A 26,483-nucleotide genomic window follows, 5' to 3' on the forward strand; every position below is an offset into this window, starting at 1 on the left:
TACAACATGGTTCACAGTCTTCAGAGGTTGACGATGTAGTTAACACAAGACACAAACACAGAAAAACAAGAACAAAATAAGGCAGACTATTAATTGACAAATAATTGTTACAGATACTACAACAGTGTGAAGGGTTGAAACAGCAATAAGAGCAGAGGTATACAATTGATACTGACAGGAGGGTGGAAGCTTAAGCTAAGAGTAAGGGCAAGGGAATTTCAAGCTATAAAGAACAATTGCTATGCAATGCTACAGTCTAAGTAGTAAAAGCATGTTGTTTACTACAAATGATTGCACTAGTTTAGCTGGAAAAAAAAACTGTATAGAAGCAACATTAGAAAGAGGGCAGCATTAGAAAAGAAGTGGACTGACCTGTGGAGAGTACTGAGGCACAGAACATTAGGCTAAAAATCCAGAATACAATGAAAAAAGTTGCTGGAAACTGGGTGTGCAATAATGTTTTCACACTATTTGAGGGACGAGGGTTGGAGGGAAGGAGTTTAAACTTGTAGCAGTGTTTAAAAGACTGAAGTAAACTAAAAGAGACCAATCATGTTATTTCAGTAGTCTAGAAACAATGCTAATGGTATGAACTACGGTAATGACTGTGGAAAGAAAAATTGAAACTCCGTATGAGGGAAGAATTTATAGAACCTGGCCAATGATCCTGTTACAAGTGTACAAGGGGGAGGAAGGAATTAAAAATGTTTCCAAAGCTTTAAAACAGGGAACAGGGGCACCTGGGTGGCTTAGTCGGTTAAGCATCTGACTCCTGATATTAGCTCAGGTCTTGATCTCAGGGTCATGAGTTCAAGCCCTGCACTGGGATCCACGCTAGACGTGGAGCCTACTTAAAAAAAAATAAAATTAAATAAAACAGGGAACAGAAGTACCATAAAAAGAAACATAAAACAGGAAACCATTATTAATAAATATTTCCAATAATTAATGTTTCTAAACCCAAACTCCATTTATGTTTAACACAAAGCAATAAAAACAGAAACCCAAAAGTACAGCCAATTTCTACAACTGAATATAAACAGCATTCATGCTCAAATAGTATGAAGAAACATCTTATACTAAAGCATAAACCATTGTTTGTCATAAATCTTCATGAATTAGTGACTACTTGATCCAGATCCATGTTACTGCTTTTTGTACAAATGACTCCCATTGCTTGAATTATCATATATTTCATATTTAAAATACACCCAACAGTTTGAGATCTAGCTAATTATTCTGCCTAGTGAACTGTATAAATAAAGCAATGCATGTTGGGATATAAATTTCTCAATAGGCTAATCAACATACTAGAAAGTCTAAATAGCAAAACTGAGTTACTATGAAATCTTTTATAAATAAATATGGAATTATGCCTTCCTTTTCCTACAAATCCTCCAACAAAGTAATCAAATTTTGAAAAAATAAAAACTATAAAATACCACGCTAGATAAGTTCCACAAGTTTTTTGGTTACCTTTACTTTATCTCTTCTCAAGCAACAGAATAGACAATTTTCATCAAAAGTCCAATCAGAAATGTTTTCAGGTTCACAGTCTGCAAAAACAGTTGGAATACTAAATTAACAGTCATGAAAAGGAATTTTTCAGGAAACAAATGAGAACATCAAAAATATTTATTTTAACAAAAACAAAACCCTAGTGGTAGTGGTAGACAGATTCCTTATTTGTCTTAAAATTCTTAATAACTGCTCACTAGTTAATAGACCTTATTAACACATATATTTGCATTATCAACTAAACACAAAAAGATGCTTACAGGAATATGCTTTAACTCACATAAAATTGAATAAAAAGAAGGAGACGGAGGCTTAAATCACAAAAGTATCATATATGTCACCAGGAAGAATGTGAAATACCAAAAGAAAAAATAAAGAACTTGAATACCTTTAAATAAACTGAGATCTTTTAATAATGCAGGTCCAAACAGCCCTTCAAGAATACTTTCAAACCCTGAAAGGATGAAAAAAAATCCGTATTACAATAATACTCCCTATGGTAATGTAATATCAATCTGTTGCTGAAAAAACGATAGTGTATTCTTCCAGTTCTCAAGGATCCCTGGGTTATCATTGAAGGGATGCTGAGGAAAGAGTGTCAATGACAAATTTAAAAGAAGCATTTGCATTTCTGTCCATCATTAACATTCAATACAAATTCAGAGCACATTCAAGAACAATACAAAACAGACAACACTAGAAATAACCAATGAAAGAATGGAAATTCACGGGTTCTCTTACCATTTTACAAAATCCCAAATACCTCTTTGCATAAATGCCCAAACTCGATTTTTAAAAAGGCACCTTTCCCAATAAAAGGTCAAATTGTTTCAAAATTTCCACAGCATTCTAGATTAACCTAAATAGCATGTTTCTGAATATCAACTGAGATCACAGGTTTTTCAAACTAACAGTTTTTAAAGAAGGAAAATCCTCACCGAGAACACCATTATCAAAAAGAAAGAGGCCCTAACATAATATTTTAAAAGAAAAACACCTTTGTAATTATTTCACATTGCCACAACAACTACTTGTTGGTTCTTTTATGAAGGTAGAACTCACTAATTATACACACAAAAAATTCAAATATACCTATACATAAATATTTAAATGTTATCACCCTTTACCAGTATTAAAAAAACACTTTTCTGATTTATTACCTCAAATATTGCTGATCAACTCAATGAAAAACAATTTAAAAATCTTGGCCATCTTGCTGTTTCTTATGGTTCATTAAGAGAAAAAGGAAGGGAAAAGAAGAAAGGAATCAGATTGTACCTTTATATAACATAACAGAAATAATGGGTTAAGAGTAGTGGTTCCCAAACTATGGACCTTATTGGGAGCTCAAACAGTTACAATGGGTCCATGAATCCATATGTACTTAAAGCATGAGCTTCAGAAAGAATATGTCTTGTGCATAAATTCAGTGTACACAGTACCTTTCAAATGCATAAAAATGTTACTGTAATTAAGAAAATACAAAAAGTGTTAATGAATTTCTAGTATGTACAATGTATTTTGGGGCACTATGTACAGTCTAGTATCACTTACAGGTTTATAATTTTAAAAAAAAAGTTACAATGGAGTATTACTCAGCCAGCAAAAAGAATGAAATCTTGCCATTTGCAAGGACGTGGATATATTACTATACTAAGTGAAATAGTCAGTCAAAGACAAATATCATATGATCTCACTCCTATGTGGAATTTAAGAAAGAAAACAGATGAACATATGGGAAGGAGGGAGGGAAAGGGACAGGGAAATAAACCATTAGAAAATCTTAACGATAGAGAACAAACTGAGGATTGATGGAGGGATATGGGTGGGGGGATGGGATAGATGGGTGAAGGGTATCAAGGACGGCACATTTTGTGATGAGCACTGGGTGTTGTATGTAAGTGATAAATCACTGAATTTTACTCTAGAAACTAATATTGGACTGTATGTTAATTGAGTAAAACTTAAATTAAAAAAAAAAATTTAGGGACGCCTGGGCGGCTCAATGGGTTAAGCGTCTGCCTTTGGCTTGGGACATGACCCCACGGTCCTGGGACTGAGTCTTGCATTGGGCTCCTTGCTCAGCGTGGAACCTGCTTCTCCCTTTGCCTGCCGCTCCTCCTGTTTGTGCTCACTCGCTCTCTGACAAATAACTAAATAAAATCTTAAAAAAATAAGAATAAAATAAAATTAAGTACTCTTATGCTCAAAAGGGAGACAGACCCACTAATTTAAAATACTATACCCAAGTGGATACATGAGGTCCACACACAGAGTTAGCATTTCCTTACCACAAATACAATCACCATAAAGGGTTTGAAAGATAAAGGGGTAGAAAAGATGGTCCTTAGAAACAGTATTTTAGGGGCGCCTGGGTGGCTCAGGTCATGATCCCAGGGTCTTGGGATCGAGCCCCGCATCGGGCTCCCTGCTCAGCGGGAAGCCTGCTTCTCCCTCTCCCACTCCCCCTGCTTGTGTTCCCTCTCTCGCTGTGTCTCTGTCAAATTAAATAAATAAAATCTTAAAAAAAAGAGAGAGAGACAGTATTTTATCTCATTAAATAATACAGGAATGCCTGGCAAGCTCAGTCAGTGGAGCATGAGACTCTTGATCTCAGGGCTGTAGGACTGAGGCCCATGCTGGTGTAGAGATTACTTAGAAATAAGATCATAAAAAATAAAAAAGATTTAAATTTAAGAATAATAATGCAGTGTAAGGGATTTTTTTGTCCACAGTATTAAGCCATTTTTTCAACAGAGTAATCTCTAGAGTTTGCATTATCTACACTGTAGTTAAACAGCTGATTTTTCTACACTGTTTTCTAGATTCTAGATTTTTCATTTATTATGAAGGAGCGATTGTTTCTCAACTCTCTTTAATTTCTTCCCATCAAAATTATTCCAAGGACATTAACAAAAGCAAGCTACCTATTCAAGCAAATTGGAGTTATCTGTGCCTGTTTATTATTGCCTACTATAATTAGAACATTTTCCACTAATTTACTATGGCCTCTCTTCCCCACACTGGGGAGGAGAAAGGGTTCAACTGGGGTTTAGAGGTTAAGGAGATGGTGGTAAGAAAACGAAAAAGGAATTGCTAGATCCTAGCTATCTGGGGCCTACAAACTAGATATTCTCAAGACTAGTTTTTTTTTTTTTCTTCCCTTAAACGAATCCCATAGCTTGTCTCCAATTCTAAAACCCTCCTATTTTACAAATATTAATGAAAGCATTTTATTATCTTGAAAGTACCAAGTATGCACTGCAATTAGCTAAAGGAGATTACAGGTGGCTCTTGTCCCAAAGAGCGTTATCTAATATGCTTTCACTTGGGTTTGTATGAAATTACAACAAATTCCAAACTTACAAGTATAAATTCCTGAAAAGGAAAAATGTAAATATAGCAAGAAATAATACTCAGAACAAAAAAAAAGCTTTGAAAAAGAAATTTATAAACATTACAAAAGATAACAGAACCTGAAATAAGAAAATAAAAACTTCATCAATAACACACAGACACTAGCAAAAACTGAATCACCTATCAAAAAGCCATGAAAGGGAAAAGACCAAAAGGAATCAAACAAGAAAAAGACTGGTGCTTTAAACATAATAATTCTGATCAAAAAAGCAACTGTAAACAGGTAACCCCTATTTTGCTCATATCTGTAACATACGTTAAACCTCACAAATATTATCAATTAGAAACTGTAAAGCCATATTTTGCTACCCTCTGTTAAATGAATTTAATGCTACTCAGTTTTATGAATATTAAATATTGAATTTAGCAGTTGCATAGCAACAAGAAATGGCTCGTGTGCTATGCTTGACATTAACAAAAAGCAAATAAGGGAAGAACAAATGTATTCAAAATTTATACCATGATCTCACAGAAAAGCCATGAGATCAATAACAAAATACCATGGAAAATTAAATAAATACTGAAAAAGACAGCTATGTCATTATGTTCAAACACTAGGGCTTGAAAAGCATCTTTATGTAATACATTACATAGAAGAAAATATTAATAATTTTATAGGACATAACTAGTGTCCCAAGAATTCCTATCCAACATCACAAATGGTCCCAAACTTGGTCTCCAGTCTCTTCCTCACAGCAACCTCCACTGTGTTTTTTCAGACTATTCCTAAAACACTGCTTTTTGACAATGCTACCATCTATTCAGAGAAATTCTACTTTGTTTAAAAAACAAATCCCAAATTCTTAAGTCCAATAATCAAAGTTGCTTATAATTTGGCTCCAAGTTACCATTAGCAGCCTTATTTCCCAGAGCTTTGTGCTCATTCTCTCAGCTCCAGTCACACTGGTATTCTGATGTATTTAGTCATCACTTCTACCTCCTACTATTTTCTCAAGCCTTTCCACCTCATCTCTGCCCAAATATTATCTCCTTCAAGGCACTCTTCAGTTTGTTCAACAAATACATATTTATTTAATACATATTAACTGACAGCCTACCACCCAGCAGGACAGCGGCAGGCACTGAGCAGGCAATGGTGAACAGACATGGTACCTGCCCTCATGAAGCTTGGGTTTCCAGTTTTCTTATCCTCAGAATTCACTTATCACTCTCTCCTTTTAAATAAATGTCAATTGTTTATGTTTCGTTTTCTGCACATGCAAAGCCCTGTTTATGCAAGTATTCTGTCAAATAAAATTTATCATAGGCTATCTAAGCCTTTTTTTTTTTTAAAGATTTTATTTATTTATTTGACAGAGAGAGACACAGCTAGAGAGGGAACACAAGCAGGGGGAGTGGGAGAGGGAGAAGCAGGCTTTCTGTGGAGCACGGAGCCCGATGCAGGGCTTGATCTCAGGACCCTGGGATCATGACCTGAGCTGAAGGTAGACGCTTAATGACTGAGCCACCCAGGAGCCCTGCAAGTATGATTTAGATCGAAGAGGGAATATGTGAAAAATTTTAATCTTCTATCTTTGTTTTTGAGAACTATATGATTAATCAGAAACTAAAAACCAGGCATGTAGAATCCTAGTATAAGAGAAAAAAAAAATGGGAAACAGGAAGACCTGCCTAGCCTTCCTGGAGCATTAAATCTCCTTGAGCAGGTAAGACATAAATGTATGAAAAGAAAAGGCTTAGGGACGTCTGGGTGGCTCAGTCGTTAAGCGTCTGCCTTAGGCTCAGGTCATGATCCCAGGTTCCTCAGCTCCCTGCTCCGCGGAAAGCCTGCTTCTCCCTCTCCCACTCCCCCTGCTTGTGTTCCCTCTCTTGCTCTGTCTCTGTCAAATAAATAAATAAAATCTTTTAAAATAAATAAATAAATACAGATCAATCAATCATGCTCGCTACCTCTTTATTTGTAACCAAAAGAGGAAAAGCAGGTTATGAAAAATAACAAGACGGGCATTTCAAATACAAAGCGAACCTCAGTAAGCAATATAGTCTGTACTTTTGAAATAAAGAAACTATTATGGATGGAATGAAAAAAAGGGTTCATGAGTCTTGGGAACCTTTTCTCTGAGGAAACCAGTATAGAGATTAGCAGTTTGAGAGACAAAGAGGTCTCAAGGAAAACCAGGAGCACATCAGAAAATTAGCAATTTTTACATCAAGATCCTTGGGTATCTTGTAAAACCTGGTGTTTGGTATAAAAGAGCTCAATCTCCAATGGAATATTATTATTTGATAAAATAGCTTGCTGGTAACAATCATCAACTAATATCCTGGTAAAAGGGGGACTGACAATGTCTGGAGTTCTTTGCTTAAAACTCAGGTGTAGAACTTGAAACCAGCACACTGAACTCCATTATAAGGGAGCTCTAAAACAACTGAAAAGCACCAGATGATATAATCTTTTATATTTTATCCAAGGTAATATAAGGTAAAGAATCACTTTTTACTAATGTTCCAGCTTTCCCAGTGTACCATATAACCAAAGAAATGTGGATGGATTCTACAGATAATAAAAAAAAACAGGCTCCTCTTTTCATTACTTAAGGCAATCCACCTCCTCCCCGCCCAGTGCTGGACAACTGTGTTCACTAAGAGTTCTTTCTCTCTCCCTGAGCATCTGCTCCTGGCCCATGCACTCTGAAGAGCCCAATTGCTGGCACACTTACCACCCTCCAAATTACTCAGCACAAGAACTGATGAAAAAACCTGACCAAATACAATGAAGAAAAACAATAATCTAATTACAACTAATGGCCCAAACTGAAATGGAATTAAGAAAAAATACTAGAACTTGAAGAAAAAATATAAATAGTATTTCTACTGAGACAAGGAAGAACAGCATTTTAAAAAGAGCATGCTACTTTGAAAAAAGGAAAGAATATGTGCTTAGTAGAGAAGGAAAAAAAACTTGTCAAAATAACTACACAGAGGTATTATGTAGAAAAATATATAATAAATTAGTGACTTAAAAAACTAAAGAAATGTCCTCATAATATATGGTGAATCTGAAGCCACAGAAATCATGAGGTGGCCAGGACATTCAATAATGTAAAACACAATTTCCAGAACAAGAAAAAAGCAAAGAATATAAATTTTCAAAAAGGAAAGCAGAAGGAGAACAAGAAGAAAACTTTCCAATGTTGAAAACTATCTTGAGTCTTCATAGCAAAGGGGCTCTGAGAAATACTGAGGCAGAATACTCAGGGGGGAAAAAGCATGTATATATAGTACTTTCCTAGCAAAAATATCTCAATTTCAAGAATAAAAGTTTAAAAGTTCCAAATAAGAGGAAAACTTTCCTTTTCTTACTTAGAATAATAGAAAAGAGATTTAGACTGCCAGTCATTTCATTAGTAAAAGGAAATGCTAAAAGCCAATGGAGGTATGTTTACAAAATTCTGAGTATAAAACAAAAACAAAACACTTTTTTAGCCAGTCTATTATTCAAAGACATGGGTAAAAGAAATTACTAGATATGCTCTGATTTGAAAAGCAGGACAGCATTCACTCTGGGGTAAGAGTTAAAGTAGTTCAGCTAATAAAAAATTATTCAGAACAAAGACCTCCTAAGAAAACACTGTTTATATAAAAAATAATGGTAAGCAATATACCAGTAAAATTAACAGTTAAGTGTAAATAATTGTTACTAAAACAGGGGTTCGGTTTAATATAATGGATAAAAAAGAACTCTTTAAATAGATGAACACAATATAATTTTTAAAATGAATGATTTAGGAATAACATCCCAAATTATTACAACGAAATCTTAGGTGAAGAAGTAAGAATAAGATATGCTTAAGTATGTTAAAATCAAGTGTGTATGTGGGATAAGGGGGCAATTTATAATAGTCATTAATCTTTGACGTTAAGAAAATGTAGGTTTGGGGTGCCTGGGTGGCTCAGTCGTTAAGCATTTGCCTTCGGCTCAGGTCATTATCCCAGAGTCCTGGGATCGAGCCCTGCATCAGGCTCCCTGCTCAGCGGCGAGCCTGCTTCTCCCTCTCCCACTCCCCTGCTTGTGTTCCCTCTCTCGCTGTGTCTCTGTCAAATAAATAAAATCTTAAAAAAAAAAATGAAAGTTTAAGATAAATTTGCTTAAAATGTATGAGTAAAGCTGAAGAATTTCCAAACCACCCAAGGAAATAAAGAACAGTAACAAAAAAGGTCAACTATAAAAGTAAATAAAATTAAAAATTAAACAAAAAGCAAAGCATACTAAACAAGAAACAAAAAACAACTTCAGGAATAATACCAAACAGGTACACATCACGATAAATATTAATTGGATTAATTAAGTGAAAACGTTGTGACATAGGGTATAGCAATATGCAGTTTATAATGAGCTTACAGTGACAAAGATATGTTGAAACTGAAGAGGCAAAGAGAAAAACATTAGAAAAAAGAAAGCAATAAATTACTAGGTGGCAATAACAATATCAGAAAAAGAAGAATTCAAGGATAAAAGCATAAAACAAAATAATGAATTTTTACTATTACTAAAAGGGTAATTTTTTTAAAAAAGATTTGAGAGAGTGTGCATGTGAGCATTAGCGGGAGCACAGGGGTTGCGGGGGAAACTCCAGCAGACTCTTGCTGAGTGAGGAGCCCAATGCGGGCCCAATCCCAGGGGCTTAAGATCAGGACCTGAGCCAAAATCAACAGTTGGACACTTAACTACTGAGCCACCCAGAGGGTAATCTGTTTCATGAGTAAAATGGACCAGTAATTTTTCTCACACTATCTCTATTTGGGTTTGGTATCTGACTTCACAGAACTGAGATATATTCTTTTTTTTTTAAGATTTATTTATTTATTTGAGAGAGAAAGAGAGAGAGAGAGAGCACATGAGAGGGGGGAGGGTCCGAGGGAGAAGCAGGTTCCCTGCCGAGCAGGGAGCTGGATGCGGGACTCGATCCCAAGACTCCAGGATCATGACCTGAGCCGAAGGCAGTTGTTTAACCGACTGAGCCACCCAAATGGCCCTATTCTCTCTTTTTCTATTTTCTGGAAGAGGTGACAGACACTCTTCCTTAAAAGTTGAGATAAACCCACATGTAAAACCATCTGGGGTGTTTTCTTTGAGAGAAGAACTCTATTAAACTTATTTAATAGTTAGAGAACCGTTCAAGCTTTGTTATTTCCTTCTTGAGTCGGTTTTGGAAAGTTTTATTTTTCTTTTCTTTAATTTCAAAATTATTGACATAAAACTGATAGTATTTTCCTTCATCCTCTTTGTACTTGTAAAATATACATGATATAAAATTTACCATTTTAGCCATTAAGTGTACCATTAAGTATATTTGTAGTTTTTACATCATCCATCTGCAGAACTTTTTTATCTGCAAAACTGAAACACTATTCAACAACTGCTCCTTATTCCCCCATCCCAGCTCTGCCAAACACCATTCTATTTTCTATCTCTATGAAATGTGACTTCTCTAAGTACCTCTTTTTTTTTTTTTTAAGATTTTATTTATTTATTTGAGAGAGAGAGAATGAGAGATAGAGAGCACAAGAGGGAAGAGGTTCAGAGGGAGAAGCAGACTCAGGGAGTCTGATGCGGGACTCGATCCTGGGACTCCAGGATCATGACCTGAGCCGAAGGCAGTCGCTTAACCAACTGAGCCACCCAGGTGCCCCTCTAAGTACCTCTTAAGTAGATCTCACGGTATTTATCATTCTGTGACTGGCTTGTTTTACTTAGCATAATGTCATCAAGGTTCATGGATGCTGTACCACGTGACAGAATTCCCTTCCTTTTTAAGGCTGAATAATATTCCACTGATACACAGATTATATTTTCTTTAATCTATTCCTCTATCTATGGACACTTAGGATGCTTCCACCTTCTGGCTATAGTAAATAATGCTATAAATCTCTTATCTTTTAAATCTTTTACTTTATCTCTAGTTAGCCTTCATTTTTGTAATATTATTTGTCTTTTACTCCTTGATCAATCTTGTCAGATTATTTTCTTATTCCCCATCGCCCACCTTTGACTTTTTTTATCATCTCTATCCTATCTTTGTTTTTCGGTTCATTAATTTTCACTTTAAGTCTCATTATCTTTGTGAGTTTATTCTGTTGTTCTTTTTCTAACTTAAGACAGAAGTTTAGTTCACTTATTTTCAGGTTTTCCTGTTTTTTTTTTTAAAAACAAAGTATTAAGTAAAATAATGATTTACGAGAAGTAAACCTTTAATTATTTTGTATTAAGAAGTAATCTAGCATAAATACAATGTAGTACGTATCTATACAATGGAATGTTATTACAATATGGATGAATGAATTTCAAAATACTATGCTAAGTGAAAAAGGCCGGAAAAAGAAGACCACAATACTATATGATTCAACTTATACGAAATGTCCAGAAAAGACAAATCTATATAAACAAGAGACTAGTGGTTTCCTACAGGTAGGAGCGAAAATAGCAATGACTGCAAAAGAATACTTTTACCTGAAGTGATGGAAACATTCTAAAATTTGATTTTGGTGATGGTTGCACAACTCTGTAAATATAATAAAAATCACTTAAAATGGGTGAATTGTAAGCTGTGTAAATTATATCTCAATAAAGCCATTAAGTAATCTAAGCACGTCTGATAAATATGTGTAATGTTTTAAGAAAATGTTGCCTAGGGGCACCTGGGTGGCTCAATCAGTTAAACATCTGCCTTTAGCTCAGGTCATAATCCCAGGGTCCTGGGAAAGAGAGACCCACATCGGGGTCCTGCTCAGTGGGGAGCCTCCTTCTCCCTCTCCCACTCCTCCCTCTGCCAAATAAATAAATAAAATTGTGAAAGAAAGAAAAAGAAAGAAAGAAAGAAAGAAAGAAAGAAAGAAAGAAAGAAAGAAAGAAAGAAAGAAAGAAAGAAAAAGAAAGAAAGAAAGAAAGAAAGAAAGAAAGAAAGAAAGAAAGAAAGAAAGAAAGAAAATGCTGCCTATTACAGAGATAACCTTGTAATTCTAATTTAATATGTACAATTGAATTAGGCTGAAATCTTACTAAGTTTGCACACTGTATTTATATACTTGTACAACTTAAGACAATCACATTTATAACTTCAAATTATTAGACTCCCACGATTTACTTAAGTACTTAGGGAGATTGTTAAATATCTAAAGAGAAAATATAAAAATTTTAATTCATAGTTACAAATTAAAATGTTTTAAAAAGTTAAACAAATATTTATTACAAGTTTAAAATTAGAATAAGATCCATATTGTAGGAAAACTAGGTTTTACATTTGTAACTTTAAATAAAGTGAACATTAAAGTAGAAATCAAGGTATGCATTATCTTTTATATACAAAGCCAACCTAAAGGATATTATTTTTTAAATCTCACATTTAATAACAAGAACCAATCAAGTGTTATTACAGAGTTCAGCAGTGTGGGAACAGAGGATGTATTTAAAATATATGCCCTGCCATTAAGATTTACACACATTTCTGCTACCATGCATATACTGATAACTCTCCAATCTCTTATCTCTTACCCCAGACCTTATTTCTAACTGCCTGCTTCATTCACATCATCACCAAGACATCCCAAATACCTCAAAAAGTCCAAATCAAAATCATTTCATTCCTTTTACCTCATCTCAACCAGTGATTCCTTCTTTATTCCTTACCAGAAAAACGGCATCCCTAAATTCTTCACCCTAAATCATGCAGATTACAAATCTAAGTCTGTCTGATTCCATTTTTCCCTAAGTCAGTCATCAAGTCTTCTGGTCAGTGAGTACTATCCATTCCAATTCAGAAAGATCCACCCAAATCTATTCTCTTTTTTCCACCCCTAAATTCAGGCCTTCACCATTTTTTACCTTAATAATTACATGTTCATGTTACCACTGAGTCCTTAGTTGGCATCAAGCACGCCCTGTATCAGGTACTTCATACCCACTATAACACATCTTCAGAGGAACACTGTCAGGTAGATATTATTACTACCTAGTACAGATAAGAAAGCTGAAAACCAAAGCAGCTAATTTTTTCATACAACTGCAAAGGGGCAGAGCCTAAGGTTTAAAACCAGGACTGTAATTCTACAACCCAGGCTCTTTTGAATTCATCCACTGCCTACTAATGACCTCTTCTAACTTTTCATTAATTTTACTATTTCAGCATCCCCTATATGACCATTTTCAGCACAACCCATCCTTCACACTGCTGCCAAACTTCTCCCATCTTTTCTCAGTTTTAAAAACCTTTGATGGTTTCCAATGATACTAGTGAAGACTTCAAATTCCTGGATGACATCCAACAACACTGAGGGTCTGTCTAGTCTCAACCTACCTTTTTAATCTCCCATGACACCATTTTCGGTCTACATACACTATGCTCTAGTCAGAACTGATTTATCAATCACTACGTACATGTCAATACTTCCATGCCTTTTAAGCACAGCATGTCTTTTACCTAGAATGTTCTCCTGCAACCCTCAATCTAGTTTGTTCTAAGGCATCCTTATCTCATCCCTCAAGCCTCAGGCAAAGTTAGGAACATCCTCACCAGTGCTGCTTATACTACTACTTATAAACTATTCTATAGTTATTTTTTGGCATTTTATCCACTAGATTTTGTGCAAAGAACCAGAGCCTATTATGTCTCTCTCTTAATATCAGCCTGTTTCTTAAACTGCAGTCAATAAATGTTTGTTGAATGGTTGTAAACACACCCTTCCTAATTCCTATACTCTCATATTTACCTGAGTGGTCTGAGATTTCAGAATGACTCCATTTTGTGTCTGGCTTGTTGAAGACCCAAAGAAATAGTTAAATACAATAAATAAAAACAGAAGAGTAATTGGTATCTGATAGAAGAAAAGATGATTTTCTGCTTGACTTCAACTAAGTTCCCTGTATCTGTGAACTAAAACCAGAACATAATTAAGGGCTTGCTTTGCTGGCCCATGGAGATGACAGAACACTTTTTTTTGTACAAAGCTGTAATCACAGCAAAGACAGAAACTGAGAAAGATGAGGTCCTGAAAAATAACGGTATTAATACATTAAGAAGGGGAAAGGAATACGTACTGAGTAGCTGGAACATTACCAAAATAATTTCATATAATTATATTTACATACATAATGCCATAAATGAGATTCCAAGATGTTAAGTAACCAAAAGCACAAAGATAGTAAGTAGCTAGGTCAGATGAATTTAGTTCTTTGGAAATCCAAGGGCAGTTTGGGTTCATTTTTTCTGTTACATCAAACTGTCTTGGGTAGAGTAATTATGCTAAAAAGAAGCCATTTAAATGCAAATCTGAAGTTGATTAGGAATGAGTCAATTACACCAGGAGTTCACAATCTGTGGGCCACAATTCCTTAGAGGAACTCCATCATTACAAGGTCAGTAAATCCATATGAGCACTGTTTGTAAATTAAATAAAAATGTGCTTGTATGTACAGCCACTATTTGTCCAAATGCCATTTTGCTGTGAACAAAATACATATTTCTTAAAAAGCATTACTGAATTCATAATAGCCTTTTGTTACTACATATTTTCTCAAACATACTAAAAATGTACGACAAGGTGGGAGATTGGCAATTTCTTTTGCTCTCTTTTTTTTTTAGACTAAATAGAAGTTTTCTATTGTTTCTGAGCCTCCTTTTCTTGGTGGACTATATAGATACTGAGTGTCCACTAAGAGTCAGACACTAGGGATGCAGCTGTGAACAGTACAGACAATAGTTCCTATCACGGAACTTTTTAATTCTGACAAGACGACAAATGATATAAATGATGATGATGATGATGATGTGTGATAAGGGTAAGTAAAAGAAGTAATGGTTGAAGAAGAAAAGAGCAGAGTAAGGGGATAACAACTAAGCCCTGATAAGCCCTGATAAACCCTGACTGACAGATAACACTGAGTAACGTTGGGCAGAGACTCAGGAAGGAGAATCTTTAGAGAGGTCATTTAAAGACTTTAAGCGCCAACATTTTTGAGCACTGAATGAAGTAAGGGAGTGAGCCACATAGATAACCAAGACAGGAACAGTCTAGGCAGAGGGAACAGTGCTGGAGCAGCATACAGTATGAGCTACAGTATATTTGAGAAAGAGCAAGAAAGCTGATATAGTATCAGCAAAGTGAATAAGGTAGAAAGTAGGAGATGAAGTCAGAAATCGAGAGGCAAGATCCTGTAGGCCATGGTGAGGATTTTGAATTTAACAGAAATCAACTAGTTTTACATTTGGGTACTGGGGGAGGTGTAACATGATCAGATTTATATTGTTTAAGATTCCCAGGTGGGTGCACAGATAACTGATTATGAGGAAAACATTACTTTTTAAAGATTTTTTAATTTATCCATTTGTCAGAGAGAGAGAGAAAGAGGGAGTGAGCACACACAAGCAGGGGGAGTGGCAGGCAGAGGGAGAAGCAGGCTCCCTGCTGAGCAAAGAGCCTGATGCAGGACTTGATGCTAGGACCCTGGGATCATGACCTGAGCCAAAGCAGAGGCTTAACTGACTGAGCCACCCAGGTGTCCCAAGAGGAAAACATTATTAAAGGACTATTATTACTATAGCTTTGGCAAGAGATGATGGTGGCTTGAACTAGTATGGGAGTCATGAAGGTAGAGAGTAGGGGCTGGATACAGAGTGTGGAATGGGAAGGAAAGGTGTTAAAAACAATACGTAGGGGCGCCTGGGTGGCTCAGTTGGTTAAGCGACTGCCTTCGGCTCAGGTCATGATCCTGGAGTCCCGGGATCGAGTCCCACATCGGGCTTCCTGCTCAGCAGGGAGTCTGCTTCTCCCTCTGGCCCTCTTCCCTCTCATGCTCTCTATCTCTCATTCTCTCTCTCAAATAAATAAAATCTTTAAAAAAAAAAACAACAATACTTAGGCTTTTGGTTTGAGGACTGAGTGAATGGTAATGTAACATTCTAAGATGGACACGACTAAAGGAAAAACAACTTCGGCAGAGAGAAATCTAGTTCAGTTTTGGACATGTTAAATCTGACATGCCTTTTAGAAACCAAAGTGGGTATGTGTAGAAGGCAACTGAATAGGCGGGTTTGAATTTAAAAGGATACACTGGCATCAAGGATATAAAATTGGAAATCATTAAAATACAGATAGAATTTAAGGCCTTAGAACTAGATGAGATCACATTTGGTTAATGAGGGCAGATAAAATGAAAAGAGGGAAGAGGACTGAATACTGAAGTATTCCAGTGTTTATCAATTAGGAAGAAAAAAGGGACTGAAGTATGACCAGGTCTTATTTATGGTTATATTTCCAGCATCTGTCAAACAACTTAGTTGTAAATACTCAAAAAATACTACAGCTGATCTGAACTAGTACATGGCATGTAATTAAAATAAATGCATATCCGGGGCACCTGGGTGGCTCAGTCATTAGGCGTCTGCCTTCAGCTCAGGTCATGATCCCAGGGTCCTGGAATCAAGTCCCGCATCGGGCTCCCTGCTCCATGGGAAGCCTGTTTCTCCCTCTCCCACTCCCCCTGCTTGTGTTTCCTCTCTCGCTGTCTGTCTCTCTCTTTCCCTCTGTCAAATAAATAAATCTTAAAAAAAAAAAAAATAAATGCATATCCTACCTCTCCACCTCTCATACAAGAGATGATCTTGAAAGGGAACCATATCCCTTTCAATATAATCAAACACATTTCTTTAAATATCTCTAATATGCATGTTTAAAAAAAGCACTACTTTATAACACATTTCCAACATACCTTAATATATGGCAGTACAAAAGATCAAACTTACTGAAATAAGCTTCCGCATATTTTAGAAAATTTTAAATTACACCCAAAGTTTGAGTTAGACTTTTGATTTTTATATACACATTTACATAGAAAGTAAATTCTTAATAGTCTTCCTCTGCTCAAAAACGTTCAATGGACTACCTACTGCCTGCAGAATAAAATCCAAACTATGAAGTACGGCATTTAAATCATTCTAGATATGAACTGTTTCAACACTCACTCTCCCAGTTTCCCTCAAGCACACTCAACTATTCTGTTTCTTGAATACAACTTGCTTTTGCTTGTCTTAATCCCTCTTCTCATCCTGTTCCTTCTGTCTAAAAAGCCTTCTCTCAAAACTCAATAGTCTTGATCCTGCTTTGTCTTCAAGGCCACACAGATCAAAAGTCCCTCCCAACTGTTATCTTTCCTTTCAAATGACTCCCAATATCCTTCACTTTATCTGTCCTTAATTTTCAACATGAATGCATATGTTTTATGTATCCTACTGAATTCTACACTCGGTGTTACACTAGTACTTAGGAATTAACAGACTAGTAGTTAAAAGCAAGGACTCTGGAGCCAGATAACCAAGGTTCAAATTTCTGACTTTGCCATTTAACAGTTCTATGGCCTTAGATAAGTTGTCTTATTTATTCCTCACTTTCCTTGGCTATAAAATTGTTTTGATCTAAAAAAAATTAAGATAATTAAATATTTTCAAACTGTTTGGAATTGTATCTGACACTATAATAGAAGCACTATATTATGAAGTGTTTGAGGAAGAAGGTTGTGTTTTGTAATTCTCTTTTTTCCTTACGATTTAAAAGACAACTACATATAACAGTAAGTTTATGTTGATGGGTTGGAAAATCAACAAGGAAAACTGGAAAATAAAATGCCACATTTCTACCCAGGAGGATGGGCAGCTAACTGTACTTGGGAAGTGGGGGAAAGGAAGGTTACAGATACAACTTAGATGATGGTAAAGTTGAAGAGTGTATTACAATTAATGTTAATCATCACAGCCTGTATAGGAGTAGACTTTCTAAACTACTAGGGAGAGGGAGGGAATCTGTCAATATAACCACAGACAGGAAGAGGTGGGGTGAAAGTAATAGCAAAGCACAAGAAAAAAGATGGCAGGATAAGTTAAACAAACAAACAAAAAAAAGCAAAAGTTGAACTTTCATCAAGAGAAGGGTATTCAAGGGATGTCTGGGTGGCTCAGTCAATTAACTGTCTGCCTTCGGCTCAGGTCATGATCCCAGGGTCCTGGGATCAGGTCCCACATGGGAGCCAGCAGGGAGCCTGCTTCTCCCTTTGCCTGTCACCCTCCCCGCTTGTTTGCTCGCTCGCTCTCTGACAAATCAATAAAATCTTTTAAAAAAAGAGAGAGAAGGATATTCAATTTTATGATCTGTCATGATGTGAAACCTGAATCTTTATAGTAAATCTTTTTCCTTTAGAAAAATTTATGTTACTGAGCATAAAATATATAAAGATGTAATTTATGACAATAACAGAATAAGGGAACAGAATTACACAGGAGCAAAGTATTTTGTACACAATTGTAACTAAGTTGTTATTAATTTGAAGTAGAATTTTATAAATTAAGATGTTAATTATATATCCCCAGGGCAAGCACAAAGAAAATCACTGTAAAATCGTACAGTAAAAGAAAGGGGGGAATTAAAATGTTACACTAGAAAATACTTATATAACACTCTTTGAAGGCAGTAATGGAGGGCTTTAAGAACAAACTGATAGAAGACATGTAGAAAACAAATAGCAAAATGACAAAGATTCTTAACAGTAATTACATTAAATGTAAATGGATGGGTTAAACTCTCCAATTAAAAGGCAGAGATAGGCAGAATGGATTAAAGAAACATGATCCAACTATATGGTGTCTACGAGACTCACTTTAGATCCAAAGACACAAACAGGTTGAAAGTAAAAGAAAAGACAGTACATGAAAATAGCAACTGCAAGAGAAATAAGAGTGTATACACCCATATCAGACAAAATACATGTTAAAACTTGTTACAATAGACAAAGATATATAAGTCAATCTATCAAAAAGATTTAACAATTAAAAACACAAATCCACCTAACAACAGAGCTCGAGAACATATGAAGCAAAAAAACGACGGAACTGAAGGGAGAAACAGCTCAACAATAATTGTAGACTTCAGCACCTCACTTGCAATGATGGATGAAACAACTAGGTAAAAGATACAAAGGAAAGAGGACTTAACACCATAAATCAACTAGACCTAAAAGACATACAAAGAACACTGCACCCAAAAAAAGCAGTATACATTTGTCTCAAGTGCACATGGAACATTCTCCACAGTAGACCACGTGTTAGGGCACCAAAAAAAAAGTATCAATAAAAGTAAAAAGTTGGAAATCATACAAAGTCTCTTCTTCAACAATAACACAATGTGATTAGAATCAATAATAGGGAATTGGAAAACTCACAAATATGTGGAAACTGAACACATTCTTAATCAATGACTCAAAAAAAGTAATCACAATGAAAATTAGAAAATACATTGAGAAGAATTAAAAAAAGCCACAACATACTAAAACATATGGGATGCAGCAAAAAGCAGTGCTCAGAGAGAAATCTACAACTGTGAACACCTACATTAAAAAAGAATATCACAAATCAACAACCTTGTACTTTAAGGAACTAGAAAAAGATGAAGAAACTAAATGGAAAGCAAGCAAAAGAAAGGCAATAAAAGGCAGAGATTTAAAAAAGAAAATTAAAATGGACAAATTCCTACAAACTGCCAAAGATGACTCAAGAAGAAATAAAAATCTGATCTATAATGAGATTAATAATAATAATAAAAAAAACCCTGACAAAGAAAAGCCAAGACCCATATGGCTTCACTGATAAATTCTCCCAAATATTTAAAGAAGAAATAATACCAACGCTCTTCACTCTTCAAAAAAATGGAAGAGAAAAGAATACTTCCTAGTTCATTCCATAAGGTTGGTATTTCCCTGACACCGTAAGACAAAGACTTCACAAGAAAACTACAGACCAAGATCTCTCATGAATACAGATGCAAGAATCCTCAACAGAACACTAGCAAACCAAACTCAGCAGCATATTAAAAGGACTATACACCATGGATTTACCCCAGGAATGCTTGGTAGCTTAATCAATTTAAAAAAAAATCAATCACCATAGTAATAGAATGAAGTGGGGGGAATAACATGATCACCTCAACTGACACAGAAAAAACATTTGACAAATTCCAGCATTCTTTCATGCTAACACTCAATAATCTAGGAATAGAAAGGAGCTTTCACAACCTGATAAAGGACACCTATGAAAAACTCATGCCTAACATACTCAGTAAAAGACTGAAAAGCTTCCCATTAAGATGAAGAACAAGACAAGGATGTTCATTCTTGCCACCTCATTCAACACTGTTTGGAACTTTTAGCCAGGGAAATTAGGTAAATAAAAGGCATCCAAATCAAAAGGAAGAAGTAATACTACCTCTTTTCACAGACAGGCTCTTACATATAGAAAAATCCTAAAGAATCCACACAAAACTATATTAGACCTAACAAGCAAGTTCAGCAAAGTTGCAGGATACATGAGAAACATCAAAAAATCAGCTGTATTTCTATACACTAACAATGAACAATCCGAAATTAAGGAAACAATTCCATTTATTATAGTATCAAAAAAGAATAAAATACTTAGGAATAAATTTAACCAAGGAGGTGGAAGACTTGCACACTAAAAACTACAAAACATGAAATGCTGGAAGAAACTGAAGACATAAGTAAATGGAAAGATATCCCATGTTCTTGGATTAGAAAACCTAGTATTGTTTAGATGGCAATACAGCCCCACACACACCCCACAAAACTGATCTGTAGACTGAATGAAATACCTATTTTCTTGCAGTTTCTTGCAGAAACTGACAGGCTGATCCTAAAATTCATATGGACTTGCAAGGGAGCCCAAGTCGCCAAAACAATCTTGAAGAAAGTTGAAAAAACAAAAACAAAGCTGGAGGATTCACACATCCTGATTTCAAAAATTATTACAAAGCCACAGTGTTGGCACAGAGATAGACATATAGACCAAAAGAACAGAACTCAGTGTCCAGATATAAACCACATATCAATGGTCAATTGATTTATGACAAGGATGTTAGGACTATTCAGTGGGGGAAAGAATCGCCTTTTCAACAAACAATGCAGGGACTACTAGACAACCATGTGCAAAAGAATGAAGCTGGACTCTTACCTCATACCATACATAAAAACTCCAAATGTATCAAAGATCTAAATGTAAGAGAGAAAATGATAAAATTCTAAGAAGAAAACATAAGGGTAAAGCTTTGTGACTATGGATGTAGCAATGGATTCTTACATGACACCAAAAGCACAAGCAACAAAAAATTTAAAAATTTTAAACTTCATAAAAATTAAAAGCTTCTATGATTCAGAGCATACTATGAAGTGAAAAAACCCACAAAATAGGAGAAAATTTTTGAAATCATATGTCCAATAAGGGTCTAATATGTAGAATATGTGAAGAATTCTTACAATTCAACAAAATTTCAGATAAACCAATTTAAAAATAGGCAAAGGACTTGAATTCACATTTCTCCAAAGAAGATTTACAAATGGCCAACAAGTACATGAAAAGATGCTCAATATCATTAGTCACTAAGGAAATGCAAATCAAAACCATGAAATACTACTTCATACCCACAAGGATGGTTATTTATTTTTTAAATAAATAAAAAAATAAAATTTTTTAAAGATTTTATGTATTTATTGACAGAAAGAGAGCACCAAGTAGCGGGAGCAGCAGGCAGAGGGAGAGGGAGATCCTAGACCCCAGGATCATGACCCGAGCTGAAGGCAGACGTTCAATGACTGAGCCACCCAGGCGTTCTTAGGGTTTTTTTGTTTTGTTTTTAAAGGAAATGTAAGAAGTGTTGGTGAAGGGCACCTGGGTGGTTCAGTCGTTGGGTGTCTGCCTTCGGATTACGATCCCGGGATCCTGGGATCGAGTCCCACATCCAACTCCCTGCTCGGCAGGAAGCCTGCTTCTCCCTGTCCCATTGCTTGTGTTCCTGCTCTTGCGCTCTGTGTCAAATAAATAAATAAATAAATAAATAAATAATAAATAAATAGATAGATAGATAGATAGAAGTGTTGGTGAAGATGTGGTCTGGGATCGAGTCGCACATCCAACTCCCTGCTCGGCAGGAAGCCTGTTTCTCCCTGTCCCATTGCTTGTGTTCCTGCTCTCACGCTCTGTGTCAAATACATACATACATACATACATACATACATAAATAAATAAATAGAAGTGTTGGTGAAGATGTGGAGAAACTGGATTTTTACATACTTCTGATAGGAATGCAAAATGGTGCAGATGCTGTGGAAAACAGTTTGGTGGTTCCCCAGAAAGTTAAAATAGAATTACCATGTGTCCTAACAATTCCACTCCCAAGTACAAATCTAAGAGAATGAAAACAGGTGTTCAAACAAAAATTTGTACATGAATGTTCAGACATGCATTATTCCTAAGAGCCAAAAAGCAGAAACACCCAGATGTCCATCAGCTGATGAATGATCACACAAAATGGGGCATGAGCATACAATGGAATAATATTCAGTGATAAAAGGGAATTATGGCCAGAATGTTTGTCCCCCCATTCATATGCTGAAAGCCCTAACGTCCAATATAAATGTATAATTTAATTAAGGTTAATTGAGGTTGTAAGAGAAAGGGGGCTGATCCAATAGGATTAGTGTCTAATAAAGAGAGACACCAGAGAGAGCCCTCCCCTCCTTCACACTCCAGCACAGAGGAAAGGCCATGTGAAGACACAGTGAAAAGATGGGCATCTATAAGCCAGGAAAAGAGTATAAACGAGAAACGACCCTGCTGAACCTTGATCTGGGTTCCAGCCTCCAGACTATGAGAAGATCAGTATCTTTTTAAGCCATCCAATCTTTTGTTACGGCAGCCTGTACTAATACAGGAATGAAATACTGATAATGTACTATAACATAGACGAATCTCAAAAATATAATGCTAAATTAAAGAAGCCAGACACAAAAAGCCTTATATTATATAATGACTGTTTACTTTTATTCTATTTAAATTCAATTAACATATAGTGTATTATTAGTTTCAGAGGTAGAGGTAAATGATTCATCAGTCTTATATAATACCCAGTGCTCATTCCATCAAGTGCCCTCCTTAATGTCCATCACCCAGTTACCCCATGTCCCCACCCACCCCCCTCCAGCAACCCTGCTTGTTTCCCATAGTTAAGAGTCTCTTGTGGTTGTCTCCCTCTCTGATTTCATATTATTTTATTTTCCCCTCCATTTCCCTATGATCCTCTATTTTGTTTCTTAAATTCCACATGAGTGAAATCATACGAATAACTGTCTTTCTATTTTGCTTAGCGTAATACCCTTTATTTCCATCCACATCATTACAAATGGTAAGATTTCATTTTTTGATGACTGAGTTAATATTCCATTGTATGTATGACAAATTCTACTGCAATTTTTAAACAATGAGGAATGCCTGGGTGGCTTAGTCGGTTAAGCATCTGCCTTCAGATCAGGTCATGGTCCCAGGGTCCTGAGACTGAGCCCCGCATGGGGCTTCTTGCTCAGCGGGGAGCCTGCTTCTCACTCTCCCTCTGCCCCTCCTTCTGCTCATGCGTGTGCGCGCTCTCTGTCAAATAAATAAATAAAATCTTTTATTGATGCAACTCGGATGACTCTCATGGCATTACGGTGAGTTAGTGAAGCCAGTGTCAAATGGTTATACTCTATGATTCCATTTATATGACATTCTCAAGAAGATAAAACAATAATGAAAGACAGATGAGAGGTTGCCAGAGGTTTGGGGAGGGGTGATTACAACAGAAGCGCACAAGGGAGCTGTCTGGGGTGATAGAACTGTTCTGTATCTTGACTGTGGTGATGGGTACACAAATTTACACATGTAGTAAAATTCCGAGAACTATACACAAAAATGTCAATTTTTCTACATATCAATTTGAAAATAAAATTTTGTTACAAAAAATACACTGGTCTGTTTTGCACTTGGAAAGGATTTTTAACCAATGCTTGATTTGTAAACATCAGGTATTGACCATTTGGAAAGTATTAATTCACTGAGTTATGTGTATTTTCCAAACAATGTATTTCATTGTACAATATCTCACACACAAAAAAAATCATGTTTGTTAATATCACCACAGATCTCAACAGAAAGGTTTTTTTTTTTTTTTTTTTTTTAAAGATTTTATTTATGTATTTGACAGAGAGAGAACGAGAGAGGGAACACAAGCAGGGGGAGTGGAGAGGGAGAAGCAGGCTTCCTGCTGAGCAGGGAGCCTGATGCAGGGCTCGATCCCAGAACCCTGGGATCACGACCTGAGCCGAAAGCAGACGCCCAACAACTGAGCCACCCAGGCACCCCATCAACAGAAAGGTTTTCTAAGTGAAGTTTCTGACTTACAGTGGAGGATAATACATTTTCTAATATTCCAAATTTTCTCTTGAAAGCTAGAATGTTATCACTGGCAACAAATACTGTTTTACTTTTTTCCTTGATGTGACAGGTTCACTTCATTTTTTTAAGAAAATGTCTGTCAAATACTGAAGTCTGAAAAAACACAGTTTAAAGTGGTGGTCCTTGAAAAAAGTATCTAGTTTAGCTCAGAACTACGTAAGTGCTTTATGCATACTTCCCGTTTCATCACATAGAATACTACCAAAACATGTACTTGGGGTCAAGATTTAGTAAAAGCAGTATTTCTCACTGCCTCATCAAGGGCATTCTAAGGTGAAACTGCATTTTTTTTACTTTGTGTGTGACAGTGAAAGACTACAAAGACTACTATAATAGTTTGGTGGCACTAACTTGATTTGTGCACTACAGTTTAGCCACCACACTCTTAAATTAAGTACAGATATCAACACAGTGCAAAGGGCAAATAACATCTTAGTGTTAAGTATGCAAATAGTTTTGACGGAGCAGATCCCAGAAAGTCTGAGGACTTTCTCAGACTGGGACGTCCCACCACTGGGACGAGCGGGGTGAGAATCGGAATAATCAAATCAATCCATCTTTGTCAGTTTTCTTGGCCTATTATAGTTGGAATTAACAGTTAAATTTTCAGAATGTTGTTAACATTTCTTTAGTTCTCAGTATGCTGAAAAAAGAATATAAGGCGATATGGCTAGAGGATTGATTTAAAAATTGGAAACAAATGGGTATTTTTGATTGGAGAAGTATAAGCAGTAGCATAATCCAGCATTTAGTCTAATTATTACAAATGTTCAGAGAGATGCAGAATGGAGAGTTTCCATATGGTAACAAAGACTAGATAAAACAGTCCAGTAAAATCTCTTAAAGCTGTGCAGAACAAAAACTAGTACTTTGAGTAAGTACAAATTAATATATTTAAAAGAAAAAAACCCCAAAGTGTATTTATTTACACAATGAGTGACCCTAGGTAATCAGTGAGTACTAGATATCATTGTATAATCTTCTCTGAATCTACAGTTACTAAAAATAATTGCTATTACAGTTAAAAAAGAACACCAAAACTCCTGGATGTCTTTGGGAAGAGTATTCTATATTAAATAGTACCCTTACTACACAGTGATAAATTGATTCTTGAAATTATGTAGCTCAAGAACAGCAAATACAAAGGACTAGAACAATATATGACAGTCTTTAAAATCATTAAGAAATGATCAAGAAATATTTTAACGAGGCATTCCTTTTGACAGAAATATAAACTTTAAAATACCGCATAGTACAAGTGTAAGTAGAACCTAATCAAGCCAAATTCTCAACGTGAATGCCTTTTAAGAAACACTTAAGATTCTAATGCTAAAAGATTCAAACATTTTAGCTCCAGGATCACTCTATACTCTTAAAAATTATTGAGGACTCGCAGCTCTTGATCTCAGAGTTGTGAGTTCAAGCCCCACACTGGGCACAGAGTTTACTTAAAAATAAAAAAAAATTTAAAAATTAAAAAAAAATTAAAACAAAAATTTAAAACCCCAAGAGCACACACAAGACTCACATTCTATTACCTATCAGAGTAATGATATCATGTCCAATAACCCCTGGAAAACTCCACTACTGAGAAAATGAATTAAACATCTCAGTATTATTATGAAAATAGTCTGACCTCCAGGAGTCTCTAGACCACACTTTGAGAACCACTGCACTATCTGAATTATCTAGGAATCCCCTAATTATAAAATTAACATAAAACTGGTTCTCTAGGTTACTGAAGGGGGGAGAGGAGCTAGCAAAAGCAAATGAAGACCTTCCCCAAAAAAAGTTCTCAGGATCTGCCCACACAAGATTCCTACAGGGGAAAAAAAAAAGTCATGTCAAACATGAGCCCACCCACTATGAAAAAAACCATAAAATCTAGAGAAAACAATTTAACAAAAGCAAGAATAAGCAGACAGTAAACAGAAGAATGAAAGCCTCAAGAACTTAAAATGTTATGATGGCTTTTAAAAGTTACTACAAATGAAATAGGTTATAATATTTTAATAAGAATGCAGCATATTTAAACACCTAAAACATTATATATGGTACATATTATAATCATAGTGTATATATAAGTATACATATAAATAAAATACTACTTTATACGTGAGATATGTATACCACTATTTTAAAATTCCATGTAGCAACAGGAAAAAATATTTGCAAAAGACACATCTGATAAAGGACTTACACAAAATATGC

The 26,483-nt window shown here is 35.6% G+C and overlaps 1 protein-coding gene across 3 annotated transcripts in view; it reads right to left on the bottom strand.

Annotated features, from left to right (window-relative positions):
- The window catches only part of LCOR (ligand dependent nuclear receptor corepressor), a 137,054-nt gene that overhangs the window by 78,425 nt on the left and 32,146 nt on the right, over positions 1 to 26,483 (bottom strand). For all 3 annotated transcript variants that reach the window (XM_028098598.1, XM_028098597.2, XM_088019806.1), the window contains exons 3-4: positions 1,907 to 1,972; positions 1,477 to 1,556 (exon numbers count right to left, since the gene is read on the bottom strand). Coding sequence is in view for 1 of the 3 variants with exons in the window: in XM_088019806.1 (XP_087875932.1) it covers positions 1,477 to 1,556; positions 1,907 to 1,972 (146 nt within the window). In the remaining 2 variants the exon portion in view is untranslated. The remainder of the gene's footprint in view (positions 1 to 1,476; positions 1,557 to 1,906; positions 1,973 to 26,483) is intronic.

The sequence above is a fragment of the Eumetopias jubatus genome, unplaced genomic scaffold (genome assembly GCF_037043125.1).
Source record: "Eumetopias jubatus isolate StellerSeaLion01/CBP00866 unplaced genomic scaffold, mEumJub1_p1.0 scaffold_17, whole genome shotgun sequence".
In the NCBI taxonomy this organism is placed as follows: Eukaryota; Metazoa; Chordata; class Mammalia; order Carnivora; family Otariidae; genus Eumetopias; species Eumetopias jubatus.